The 14,798-nt window shown below is 40.9% G+C and overlaps 1 protein-coding gene across 1 annotated transcript; it reads left to right on the top strand.

Moving 5' to 3' along the window:
• Window positions 1-3,901: 3,901 nt before the first annotated feature.
• LOC139474431 (ribosome production factor 2 homolog) lies at window positions 3,902-12,056 on the top strand. Its single transcript, XM_071257446.1, has 10 exons — window positions 3,902-3,989; window positions 4,925-5,057; window positions 5,335-5,372; window positions 6,051-6,090; window positions 7,303-7,384; window positions 8,256-8,332; window positions 9,343-9,442; window positions 10,646-10,748; window positions 11,035-11,179; window positions 11,811-12,056. The coding sequence occupies exons 1-10, from the start codon at window positions 3,970-3,972 to the stop codon at window positions 12,015-12,017; spliced, it is 945 nt and encodes a 314-aa protein (XP_071113547.1). The 5' UTR covers window positions 3,902-3,969; the 3' UTR covers window positions 12,018-12,056.
• Window positions 12,057-14,798: the final 2,742 nt, after the last annotated feature.

Genomic DNA, 14,798 nt, shown 5'->3' with positions numbered 1-14,798 from the left:
AGTCAAAATCAAGTCAACAACAAGTCAACAACAAGTCAATAACAAGTCAAAAACAAGTCAACAACAAGTCAACAACAAGTCAACAACAAGTCAATAACAAGTCAAAATCAAGTCAACAAGTCAATAACAAGTCAAAATCAAGTCAACAACAAGTCAACAACAAGTCAACAAGTCAACAACAAGCCAACAACAAGTCAACAACAAGTCAACAACAAGTCAACAACAAGTTAACAACAAGTCAACAACAAGTCAGCTCTGATTACTGAACTCAACTAAAGTGAGTGAGTGAGTTGTGTTTAACGCTACTTTGAACAGTACCGATGTTCCAGTTAACTTCTTTAAATGGCCTTCGAAGTTGGCATGATGTGCAAGGGAGAAAGTTATATCGATATACAACATCTTGGAAATATGGTGAGCAGGATTACTTATGACATGTTATGAAAGGACAGATTTCATGTCAGATATTTCGATATCGGTCTTGTTCTTTTATTCTGGTGGCTATATGGCCTGAATTGTCTCCAATGTATTTGTATCCACAGTTGCATGACATCCCATGCATCCTCGGGGGTTTGGGGTGGACTGGGTGGGATAAACGACACAGTATTCGATGAACAATATTAACTTGCAGGCCCCTTACACCAGAGCCACTGTCAAAACTCACAAAGATTCGGTCAAAGTCAGAATACCTGTATGCTCCAGAAGCTCAGTCTTTTACAACACAAACAAGCACCTCCGCAAGCTTCTAAGACCATTAGGAGGTGAGGTGAGGTGAGGTGAAATTGGGTTTAACGTGCGTCCAAAATTATTGCACTTATATAGCGACGTACATGTACGTGTGTGTTTGTGTGGCTGCTTGTACTAGTCCGGACTGATGCCGATTTATAGTGCTAGCACACTGAGATACCATGCCGCAGTTTAACATGAATACCCAACTCAGACACAGTATACTGACTCCGAGCCGACCAATCCTTGTTTTAGCCCTTAATGCCGAGCGCCAGACAGGGTAACAACAAATACCATCTTTTAACGTCTTTTGGCAGCCGGGGATCGAACCCCGGACCTTCCGCTCTCCAGGCAGACGCTCTACCACTAGACCAAGACCATTAGGACAAGAAGGAAAGTCCTATATAAGCGGTACAATGTGTGAAGCCTATTTCTGGTGTCCCCGCCGTAATATTGCCGGAATATTGCTAAAAGCAGCGTAAAACTCACTCACTCACTCACTCACTCACTCCTACATCAGCGACTCCAGCACCTTTGTCAAAGTGAAAGTAGCTGAGTCACATGTCGCATGGTCAGCTACGATGTAGTACCAACATACCTCTGCAAGAAGCCCTCCAAATCATACACAGAAAATACAGTTGGTGTGTTGTTTAAGGCTGCACTCAGCAATATTAGAGCCATATGACGGCGGTCTGTAGATAATCGAGTCTGGACCAGACAATCTAGTGTTTGACATAGTGAGCATCGATCTACGCAAATAGGATCGATGACATGCATCAACAGCGAGTCTGACCATCCGATCCCGTTAGTCGCCTCTTACAGAAAAAGTTACAGACCTGCATTGACAGGTAGTCACATCACTCTCCATCAACAGCTTCATACAGCTGACCGCCTCCCGTTTCACCTCCTCATACTTCACAGAAGCCGCCTCCGTGGTCTTGTGGTAGAGCGTCCGCACGGAGAGCGGAAGGTCCGGGGTTCGATCCCCGGCCGCGTCATACCAAAAGACGTTAAAAGATGGTACTTGTTGTTACCCTGTCTGGCGCTCGACATTAAGGGGCTAAAACAAGGACTGGTCGGCTCGGAGTCAGTATACTGTGTCCGAGTAGGGTATTCATGTTAAACTGCGGCATGGTATCTCAGTGGGCTAGCACTATAAATCGGCATCAGTCCGGACTAGTACAAGCAGCCACACACACACACACGTGCATGCACGTCGCTATATAAGTGCAATAATCTTGGACGCGACGTTAAACCCAATTTCACCTCACCTCACCTCACAGAGTATGGCAAGATCTGTCAGCAGACACATGGCCACCCAATGGGTTCCATTTGTCCCCGCTCATTACAGAAACTTCCATGACTAATTTTGAAGACGCTGCCTCCCCTTCTAACCTACAGGCTGGTACCGACAGTAGATGACCCATTCACCATCCCAGACACGGACCAGGACCCTGAAGCCCTATTGGATCACCTCAGTATTCATCACCAAAGAATCACCTTAACCAAGGAGACAGAAACCACCACCTGTTACACTTCCTGGATGTACAACTCGACAATAGTCATGACCACATCCACACTGCCGTCTACCGTCAACCCACTCACACGGGCCATTTCATTCACTACATGTCCAACCACCATCCACAGATCAAACAAGCCATAATTGCAACTCTCACCCGACGAGACATAGCCATCTTAAATATCCAGACATTCTCAGGCAAGAAATCCAGCACATTAAACACACATTCATCATTCTCAATGGTAGAGAAAAACATTCGTGAAACCGAGGAAAACCAGCAAAAATTATCCCGTGTCCAAGTCCAAACCAGCTCCATCACCCATCCTTGTCAGCATCCCATACCAAGGCCCTACCAGTAACCAGATCAGCAGAATTCTCAAATAAACAGCCAACATAGATGTTGCAATCATCTCTGACAAGGGACGGTCGGGTAGGCTAGTGGTTAAAGCGTTCGCTCGACACGCTGAAGACCCGGGTTCGATTCCCGACATGGGTACAATGTGTGAAGCAATTTCTGGTGTCCCCCGCCATGATATCACTGGAATATTCCTGAAAGCTGCGTAAAACCATACTCACTCACTCACTCACTCATCTCCGACCAGACACTTATAAACACCTGACAGGCTAACGGTAAAGGTCCCAGCCAGTCCACCCCCAAAGCCTTGGTTTGTATGAGGTTTGTATGAATGCAACTGTGTATGAGGTCTAATGCAACTGTGTATGAGGTCTAATGCGACTGTGGAGACAAATACACTGGAGAGACTTCACGACCCATAGCCACCAGAACACAAGAACACAAGACCTCTGTTGAAACATCTGACAAGAAATCCGCCCTTTCGGAACATATCATAAAAAATCCTGCCCACCATAACCTTCATAAAGCCAGGCCAATCTATTTTGTTGTGGTATTTTTACAAACCGACTAATTGTTTTATTAGGTCATAGACAATATGATGTCATATGTTTCATAAAAAATGTATAGGCCTATGCATTCATGTCTCAAAAACGTAAAAGAAAAAGTCCAAACAGCCAAACACTACAAATGAGCATTCAGACCCTTGAAATATTATGTCGGTAGACTTTGATTAATCGGTTCTCAGCAAAATAATACAATTAACTTATTCAAAATAATTTGTATGTTATTAATTTTACATAAAGTTTGAATTTCTGATTTAAACATCATTTAATCTGTTTAATTTTTTTTTGGGGGGTTTTGTCGCGTTGACTTTTTCACCTGCAAAAAGTCAAACAATAAGTGAAACTGTCTTTCCTTGTTGAAGAAATAAACAAATTAATACGAACTGATAATTACAATATATAAGTCATAGGTTTTTTTCGTTCCGTTGACAGTACAATCTTCAAAATTCAAGCATTAAAGGAATATTTTAGATAACTAAAAGATTATAAATATCTCAGCTTATGAGATTCATCATGTGTTTTACAAATAAAACAGAATAAGAGCGACAAAACAACATTTCTAACATTTTTTTTACAAGGTGAATCCGGAAAAATGTGGATGCAGGCCCGAAGCTGTGTTATTGAAGGTAGTAATACATTTAAAATTCGCGGGATGACCTACTTTCATTTTCTAACGCGAGTTGTCTCCCTTTCAAAGTCTTCTGGTCCAGAGACGCAATTATTTCTATTTCCGGTTATAAATACGACAACACGTGTTTTGCAGTGCTGCCAGAAATTTAGGGATTACAAGCCCATAGAGAAGTGATAAGATGGTCATTCAACGAATTGTGTATGTGATGTTTCTGTGAATATGATGTGGTGAATGGTTGTGAAATATTAACTTGTTTTTCATTTATTTTGATGGTTACATCTTCAAAATTAGGTTGAGCAATTTATTTATCAAGCTTGTTATCGAATCCACGGGTACATACGAGTACTGCATCCATGAAATGTTAAATCCTTTCTGTCCGACATATAAATAACACTGAAGGATATTTGGAGCCATGGATATATAGAATATATGGAATAATTTCCGCCCGTAAGGCCTGCTTCCAGTTCTTCCCCTATACCTAAATTTAATTGTTTCTAAATTTTGCTTGATCCACATCATAATTAAGTATTGCATAAATAAATTCTAAATACTTTGTTCAAGGCATCAGTGTCCGGGGAAGCTTTTTTTGGATTGATTTGACAGGTCATCGTCAAGTAACAATGTATATTTTAGTCCTTTTCTATGAACTGCTTAGTAGAATATGAAATATTTGGCAGTTTAGAAAGCAATATTGACACTGTGTCAAAATGTCACCAAGATAACACACAACCAGGTTGGGGAATAGGGATTTGGGCATTATGTTAACATCACCTTTACATGACTTAAAATGTTTTCACGAGGTGCTGTATTTTCACGCTATGTTTGCACACTCTGTAGTAATAAATATTAAAGCCTAAGAAGGGTATATTATATTTTTTTTAAAACAATATATAACCATCATAACAAATGTTTTACTGATAGCCCAATAATATAATTAAGGTAAAACTTCCTACATTCTTTCTAATTATCCTGTATATGTTGCCTTTTTCTTAAATGAAATCTGGTACCATGTTGCCAGGCCCATCTAATGCTGTTTTGATGAGGTGTCTGATCCTTTTCTGTCATTACTTTTATGGATTTTAGAAATGAAAGACTTGAATTTTTTTAAACCAGTTGTAATATCATGATTTCAGAAAAGCAAAGACTCAGAGAGGAAAACGTGCTTTGGAAAAGAAGGAGGGGAAGATATTTGAAGATGTTAAGACAACCATGTTCATCAAGGGGGGTAATACCAGCATGACTGTCACACAAGTGTTAAAGGAACTGGTAAGTTTGGATTATAGTGGCCAATCTCAAATTATATCAAACATGTAAAATACTAGATGTGCTCATGACTTAGGTTCTCATATTTTATTGAAAAACTTCATAATTAAACTAAGCAATATAAGACATGAATGGAGAGGCCTACTTTTAAAAAATAAAGTGCATTCTTGCATCTCTGTTCCCACTTTTATTGTTGGAACCCTGCAGAAACATACACCTGGGTGTGTGGGTTGGATTTGTCAAAGTGTCATGACAGTATTTGTTTTTCTTTTCATTTCAGCATATGCTGAAGAAACCCCATGCTGTTTCTTTCAAAAGGTATTTGTTACTCTGATATGTATGAATGTTGTTAATGGCAGAGTTATGTTGTTGGCATATTTGGTGCGGGATCCTGTCTCATTCACTCACACACCTTCCAACTGGCTTCTTGGCTTTCTTCCCATGTAAACGCTTCTACCACACTGTTGGACCCGTGAAGATTCCGGGGTAGAATAGGTCTTCAGCAACCCACACTTGCTGTAAAAGGCGACTATGCTTGTCATAAAAGGCGACTAACGGGATTGGGTGGTCAGGCTCACTGACTTGGTTGATACATGTCATCGATCCCAATGACGTAGATCGATGCTTATGATGTCAATCACTGGATTGTCTGGTCCAGACTCGATTATTTTACTGACCGCCGCCATATAGCTGGAATATTGCTGAGTGCGGCGTTAAACAACAAACAAACAAACAAATAAACCACACTATTGAGAGCAGCGTATCGGACACAGAGATTTACCCTGTTTTCAACCAAAGTGGTGTAAACATGGTAAATTCCCATATATATATGTATCGAACAATGTCAAATAAAAAACAACATATTATATTTGCTAAAACAAGAAGTGCAGAAAAATAATTTAAAGTATTGGTTATCAGATTTTCACAATATGAACATGACTGAATACTGACTTAACTGGGAACATGAATGTTGACTCACTGTCCTTTCCTTTTCAGGAAGAATGTCACACGTCCGTTTGAAGACCAGACATCTTTGGTGAGTGTGACTGTTGTCAGGTGCAGTTTTGCCATAGGTGCCTGATAATGTTTATCATATTTGAATAACCTGTATTAATTAACTGACTCTGTATTTGTCAAAATCACTAGTCTGACAATAGTGATGTAAAGAGGGACATTACAGGAGAGGACGTTTGCTGGTGTGTCTTCGAACAACAAACTACATTCCCTCCGGTCACACTGCCCAAATTGGGAGTCTTCATGTACTACATACTGTAAATCTTGAAATTTTTGCGAGCGTGAATTAAATTCGAAAAATGCAAGTGGTCTTTGCTCGCATTTTTTAACAGCGCATTTATATCAACAATAAGACATTTTGGATAGCAAAAATATCAACTTAGACATACGCTGATGTATTCCACACCACTGTTTATTGAGCAGCCCTTGTATATAAAGTATGTAAACAATGTCATTCAAACACTAATTACATCCTGTGAATTGTCACTGCTTTGGGTGAAGACAAGAGTTCTACTCACTTATGTCATGACTGATCACACCTGCCAGTACAGACAGACGCCACCCTTTGTGCTTAGCGACTGCGTCAAAGGCCGACTCGAGCCAGCACGCATGTATTGTTTTTGCGGAAGTACTTTACTCAGCGCTTATAAGCAGTGCTATTTGGTATGTGATTGGATTAATGTAAGGTTGGATTAAGGTGAGGATTCTAAACCTGACTGAGGACATCTTTAGATAGAAATCCACTGATGCTTGAGAGGAGGGGGTGTCGCATTCATTTTGAGTCGCATTTTTGGCTAGGGTCCAGTGTTCGCATTCTTTTGGAGACGCATTAATTTCACGATTTGCAGTATTTAGGTGAGGTGAAATGGGGTTTAACGTCGTGTCCAAGATTATTGCACTGATATAGCAACTAGCATGCATGTGTGTGTGGCTGCTTGTACTAGTCCGGACTGATGCCGATTAATGGTGTTAGTCCACTGAGATACCATGCCTAAGTTTAACATGAATACCCCACTCAGACACAGTATACTGACCAGTCATTGTTTTAGTCCCTTAATGCTGAGCGCCAGACAGGGTAACAAGAAGTACCATCTTCTAACATCTTTTGGTATGTTAAACCCCATTTCACCTCACCTCACTAAACATGGCAAATATGACCAATACATTTTCTGCAATGCAATTTTGTCTCTGTCGAGTGGTCATATATTTCAATAATTAATTTTGTTATTCTCAGGAGTTCTTCTCAGACAAGAGTGACAACTCACTGTTTTTGTTTGGCTCTCACTCCAAGAAGAGGCCGGACAACTTGGTGATGGGTAGGTGGATCTGATGGATGGGGTGGGATGAAGGGAAGATACTTGTCACATTACATCCATGCCCTTATTGCATCTCAATCCTAGCATCATGGTATCCCAGATAACGTCATGACCACATTACATCAGAATTATAAAACATCTGCCCAATGGGGATTCTTGGTTAGATTAGGTCTCCGGCAACCTATACTGGTTGTTAGAGGCAAACAAATGGATTGGGTGGTCAGGTTTGGTGACATGGTTATTGCATGTCATGTTTCCCGACAACATCATTGGATTATCTGGTCCAAACCTGATTATGGCTGGAAAATTGCTGAGTGCAGCGTTAAACAACAAACAAAAACCCTATTAGCATATCCCCTGTCCTGACATGGTACCCTCATTCTTGACCAACTCTGTCCAGTCACACACACCCCCTCCCCATCCCCTGTCCACCCCGTAGTGTCCTCACCCTGTCAGTCACCCCCCTAAGATCCTGGGTAGAATAGATCTTCAGCAACCCATGCTTGACGTAAAAGGCGACTATGCTTGTCGTAAGAGGCGACTCATGGGATCGGGTGGTCAGGCCCGCCGACTTGGTTGATGCATGTCATCATATCCCAATTGCGTGGATCGATGCTCATGACCTCAATCACTGGATTGTCTGGTCCACACTTGATAATTTACAGACCGCCATCATATAGCTGGAATATTGCTGAGTGCTGCGTTTAACAACAAACAAACAAACAAACAATCGCCCCCCTACATTGCCCCACTACTGTCTTTTTGCCCCCTACCATGGCATCCCCAGATCATATACAATTATACATTCAAGTGAATAAATATGAATACTTCCCCTGAGTGTCGTGTACAGGTAGTGAGGATGTTGTTTCAGGCCGGATGTACGACCATCATGTTCTGGACATGGTGGAGCTGGGAGTGGACAAGTTCAAGTCCATGTTCGAGTTTAATGTAAGTCATATTCGCCTTTGTATTGCATGATTTACAAATGTTTTTTCTGAAAATTCCTGGTTGGTAGATTGGAAATACGAAATACCTGTATATTTGCCAAGGAATCAGTGTTTATTAAGCATACAACTGAATATGCATTTTGTTTGAACGTGTTGGGCAGAATAAAAATATAGTACCTTTTAGATTTCTCTCTCCCAATTTAATTATTATTGGGTTGGAGGAATCTGTAAAACCAATTAGAAACAAAAAAATCAGTTAAGAACAAAAGAGACAGGCATATATCTAGCTGATGACAATTGGCTTTTTACCATGGTTACGCCTGAAAACTTGGACAGCCTTGTGTGAGCTTTGTAAGTTGGTTGTTGGTTGCCGCTCACAGCAATATTCCTACTATATGATGGCGGTCTGTTGCTTGTACATATCATGAAATAAACAAGGAAGTGTCCCACAAATCACATCCATATGTATAGTAGGTGTATATCTCTCTGTCCATAAGACATTGATGTTGGTGTGTTCAGAGTGCCATGAATCACATCCATATGTATAGTAGGTGTATACCTCCCTGTCAATAAGACATTGATGCTGGTGTTGGTGTGTTCAGAGTGCCAAGAATCACATCCATATGTATAGTAGGTGTATATCTCCCTGTCAATAAGACATTGATGCTGGTGTTGGTGTGTTCAGAGTGCCAAGAATCACATCCATATGTATAGTAGGTGTATATCTCCCTGTCCAGAAGACATTGATGCTGGTGTTGGTGTGTTCAGAGTGCCAAGAATCACATCCATATGTATAGTGGGTGTATATCTCCCTGTCAATAAGACATTGATGTTGGTGTGTTCAGAGTGCCATGAATCACATCCATATGTATAGTAGGTATATATCTCCCTGTCAATAAGACATTGATGTTGGTGTTGGTGTGTTCAGAGTGCCATGAATCACATCCATATGTATAGTAGGTGTATATCTCCCTGTCCATAAGACATTGATGCTAGTGTTTGTGTGTTCAGAGTGCCAAGAGCTCGCTTGGGTGCAAGCCGTGTTTGCTGTTTGCGGGGGAGCTGTTTGACAATGATGACGAGTACAGGAGGATCAAGAACCTGATGATAGGTACGGTGTGACATTCTGTGGGGATGCTGGGGCGGAGATGAGGCCGGCAGCACATTCTATTTGTAAATGGTCACTGATGTCAGGTGACCTGTGAAGATTCGGGGTAGACTAGATCTTCAGGAACCCATTTTTGCTGTAAAAGGCACCTATGCTTTTCATAAAGGCGACTAACAGGATTGTGTGGTCAGGCTCACTGACTTGGTTGATCATCGCATTCCAATTGCCTTGATCAATGCTCATTATGTCAGTCGCTGGATTGTCTGGTCAAGACTTAATTATGTACAGACTGCAGTCATATAGGGGTATTCATGTTAAACTGCGGCATGGTATGTCAGTGGGCTAGCACTATAAATCGGCATCAGTCCGGACTAGTACAAGCAGCCACACACACACACACACACACACACACACACTACAAGCAGCCACACACACACACACTACAAGCAGACACACACACACACACACACACACACACACACACACACACACACACACACACACACACACACACACACACACACACACACACACGTGTGCATGCACATCGCTTTATAGGTGCAATAATCTTGGACACAGCGTTAAACCCAATTTCACCTCACCTCACCTCACCGTAAACAACTGAAACCTGCATTTCTGTGGGTATTCCTCCCATGTTGAGCTGACCCACTGTGAATTGACTGAAACACTGGTCAATGTCTTTTCCAACCCAACTCACTCACACTCTCCACTCCATTCCAAGTCTATAATAAGGCTAAAAAAAGTTATAGTCTTGGTTCTCAAGCACTGTCCACTAGGGCTTGCAAAAATGATCAATAATCAGAATTATCATCGATGGGAAGAAATATAACATTATTGACAATAACAAGTCTGTTTTGGTAAATCTGAACTATATTTCATCACAATAGTTAAAATAAGGTATTATCGATGACACAATTTTCACATTGATAATCGTTAAATTGCTGAACATGCTGAAGATGGAAAGTAACTGTTTTTGTTACATCTCAAGTTTATCAATCTCTATCATCTGTATCGATAGCCATCCCGACTGCCCACATCATCATTAATTCCACCTCACGTTTTGTTTTTTATTTGCTTACATACTAAAAACAAGCGGAAAAAAATATAAAAATGGCCCCCGGCCCCGCACTAATTTGTCAAAAGTCATTGCCTGAGAACCGATTCTTTTATTTTTAATTGTTGCAGATTTTTTCCGTGGACCTGTTGTGAAGAACGTGCGTCTGGCTGGACTGGAACACATCATTAGTGTCACATCGGCAGACGAGAAGATCTACATCAGGAACTATAAGTAGGTTAAGAGAGGCATCTGGGAAGACGGGAGATTTGTCAGTGGGGGAAGATATGGCAGGATTTGTGTTGTTGGGGAAAATGTGGGAAGATTTATGTGTGAGGGGTAAACATGGGAAGACTTTTCAGGGAAGATTTGTGTCTGTTTGGAGGATATGGGAAGGCTTGTGTCTGTTGGGAAAAGATGGGAAGATTTGTCTCTGGGGAAGATTTTGTTGTTTTCAACCCAATAAGCTGTTAAATTGCTGATGTGGCATAAAGCAATATTTATCCATTTATTGCTTTAGAGTGTTGCTGAAGAAGTCTGGGAGTCGAACCCCCCGCGTGGAGCTGGAGGAGATGGGTCCATCACTCAACCTCAGCCTCCGACGCAGTCACCTGGCATCTCCAGATCTCTACAAGAGAGCACTCAGAGTACCCAGAACAGCCAAGGTAGGACAGCTGGTGTATGGTACAAGTGTTTACCCACCATAGAATGATCTCAAAGATGTACAGTCAGGTAAACCATCTCTGTGGTCTCGTGGGTAGAGTGTTTGCCTGGAGAGCAGAAGTCAGTGGTTAAGAGTTGGTACTTATTGTTTCCCTGCCTGGTGCTTAGCTTTAACGGGATAAAACAAGGTCTGGTCAGTATACTGTGTCTGTGTAGGGTATCCATATTAAGCTGTGTAGGGTATCCATATTAAGCTGTGTAGGGTATCCATATTAAGCCGTGTAGGGTATCCGTATTAAGCCGTGTAGGGTATCCATATTAAGCCGTGTAGGGTATCCATATTAAGCTGTGTAGGGTATCCATATTAAGCTGCAGCATGGTATCTCAGTAGACTATCACTATAAAACTGGCATTATTCTCTCTCTGTGCATTGACTGATGTGAACATTTGTCATATATTAACACTGTTGAATGTTCTAGTCATTAATTGACTTGTGTGAAGGTTTATGTTGACAAGGCATCCTGTGATGAACCTGTAAGTTTTACCAACATTTTGCAAGTTTTTATTGTTTCTAATCTTGGACAAAATAGCATATTGGACTTTACAGTTGTACATGACTGTCATCAATTTCAGCCCAAGAAAAAGAAGAATATATCACACGATGCGTTCGGTTCCAAGCTTGGTCGTGTCCACATGCAGAAGCAGGACATAAATAAACTGCAGACTCGCAAGATGAAGGGCTTGAAGAAGCGCAAGAAGGAATCGGTTGAAGGTCAGGATGAGCAAGGGTCAAGGTCAAAGAAATCCAAGAAAGGAAGAACAGAAAATGACCCTGAATGACATTGTAGATGATGATGATGATGATGATGTGACAATGATATGTGTCACACAATGATAAAATATTATTTCTGTTCTCCCTTGATGACTATGACTGTGTTAACTTATGAACTAGTTATCATGTGTGTGTCTGTAATTTGACTGTGTGTCTGTAATATGACTGTGAACTAGTTATCATGTGTGTGTCTGTAATTGCATGCATTGCTTGTTCAGTTATAATTGATTCAAACATTATAAACAAATAAACAACATGTTGTTGAACATGATAAAATAATTTAATGACTATACAAAACAGACAAAAATAAACACCATCTCATTTCTTTTTGGTAATTCACAAAAGCTCATACTAATGCAATTGTAGGATTAACTGGACATTAATTATGTCCTATTTTGTTAAGAATTTACTTAGTTACAAAATATTGGAATAATATTGTTCAATTTTGTTCCCATGAGTTACACACGTTGCTCTTTTTTATTGTGAAAATGTAAATATTGTATATATGTGTAAATAAAGAAAATTGCAAATTTATGTGTTAGGATAATTATTTTCAGAGCACTGTCAGTCCAGACACTGTATGGCCAAATATTGCCAATGCAACTTTGAATTTTATCTCACTCACACTCATACTGTGAAGGCTTCACAACCCAATTATCAGGAGAAGCTGTATATGGAATATTAAAGATATAGCACTTGTCCATGATTATATAGACAAAAATGGGGACCTATGATAACATGGACTCTTCCATGTTTAACATAGACATAAAAATATTTGCGATATTGCAAGCTTATGTGAAAACTATTGTGTTAACAAAATATATACTACTCAAATTTTGATCATCTTCCCAAGGCAAGCGAGTTAACGGACTATCAAAGTCCAGTTTCCACCCTTGATGAAGTAGGCTCGTATTTGGAGTTACATTTTGGCTGGACTAACGAGTCTATGCATAGTCCAAACAAAATATTTTACAAATCTTTTTATGTTTTTAATCATACGCTCACGTGATTTGATGCACTTCGCGATGTAAGACCCGTTTTATCACAATACAGATCTTGAGTTTTGATCAGATCGTCTTGACTGGGCGCCGCCATTTTGTTTGAAGCAAATGCACGTGATACGAGAGGTGGAATTTGAATGGTCCATAGGAGAGGCTTAGAAGGGGCATAACTTGTAATAGCCACTGGTGGCGCTACGATCGAGCCCAGGAATTCCAGTCTAGTTCGGCAAGGGTGGGAACTGGACTTTTTAAGTCAGTTAACTCTCTTGCCTCAGGAAGATGATTTTAATAGGGGTAATCAGATTTATCATTCTATTCAAATATACACCTGGCATGTGAGGATCCATTTTGTGGGTCATGGAAAGATAAAAACAATACCGTATTCGACGTAATAAGCGACCCGATCTAATAAGTGCTCACGGCGATATTTGCTAATATACTGGCTAGTGAACAATCCCAATTAGCACCCCTTCTGATTGATAAATGTACACAAGGCTATTTATTCGTGTATTCATAATACGTTTGTTATATGCACCCTTAATTATGGGCAATTAAATTCTGGAAAAATACATCTGTCGTTTGTAAACATTTCAGCATAAACCACGAAATTTACGCTCTTTGAACTTTGAAACTGCTGTTTTTCACCAAAATAATATTCTTATAAGAGCCCCCTATTTCAAAAGTTCCTGTGACACCAATATTTTAGTGTATTTTTCAAACAAGTAAAGTTTGGTTTTCAATATTGTGGTACATGTATGGAATCAAGTCACAAAAACGCAACTGCTACAGAAAAGCATGCATTCCATGCAAAAGTTGACTTTTATGCAAGCCCCATGCATTTGACTACCCAAGAATGGGTATAAAAATATGTGCGTTAACGGGATTCCATATGCATTGTTTACCATCGTGCTGACAACAACCACTCAGAAAAACAACAAAATTACGCAATAATTCAACAGTATGAAATGCCACGCCTGTCAGAAAATGAGCCTTCTGTGAGCCATTGGTATGCTTGAAGCAGGATCGAGGCAACGTGATGTTGCAAGACAATTTAACGTCCACAGAAACATTTATGGCAATGTTTGCAACAGGCGAATGCAGTCAGAGACCATCCTCGGAGAGACAGGCCATGCGTAACCAATAATGAGACAACTGGGTTCAAACAACACACCTACGAAATCGATTCCAGCCAGCAACAGTGGTATCCCTGGCCTTCGACGAATATCTTCCCAAACCGGACGTCGTCGCCTCGGATGTGCAGGGATTGTCGCCAGAAGACCCGCCAGATGTCCCATTTTGACAGGACACCACCGTCAAGTACGTCTACAGTGGTGCAGACAGCGTCTACGCTCGACGGCCATGCAGTGGGGACAAGTTCTGTTCACTGACGAGTCTCGTTTTCACCTCAGCCACAGCGAAGGACGGAATCAAGTGTACCGACGTCGAGGTGAACGTTACGTCAATCATTGTGTCATGGAAGAAGATCGGTTCGGGGGCGGCAGCGCAAGCGTTATGGTATGGGGTGGGATTACAGCAAGACAGAGGACCTGTATGATAGTGAAATCTCAATGGACAGCGCTAACGCGACGAGACCATCGGCCCTGTTGTTCTACCGATTTTTTCGTCGTCATAGCCCAGGCATTACCTTTCAACATGACAATGCCCGGCCTCATATTGCACGACTTGCACAGGATTCTCTTCAACAAAACAATGTGAATGTCATCCCCTGGCCGGCTTGCACCCCTGATCTCTCACCAATCGAGCACATGTGGGATAAGATGGATAGGC

The sequence above is a fragment of the Haliotis cracherodii genome, unplaced genomic scaffold, assembly GCF_022045235.1.
Source record: "Haliotis cracherodii isolate W230 unplaced genomic scaffold, xgHalCrac1.p SCAF_3, whole genome shotgun sequence".
Classification (NCBI taxonomy): Eukaryota; Metazoa; Mollusca; class Gastropoda; order Lepetellida; family Haliotidae; genus Haliotis; species Haliotis cracherodii.
The sequence above is the reverse complement of the archived record's forward strand: the minus strand, read 5'-3'. Positions and strand labels throughout refer to the sequence as shown.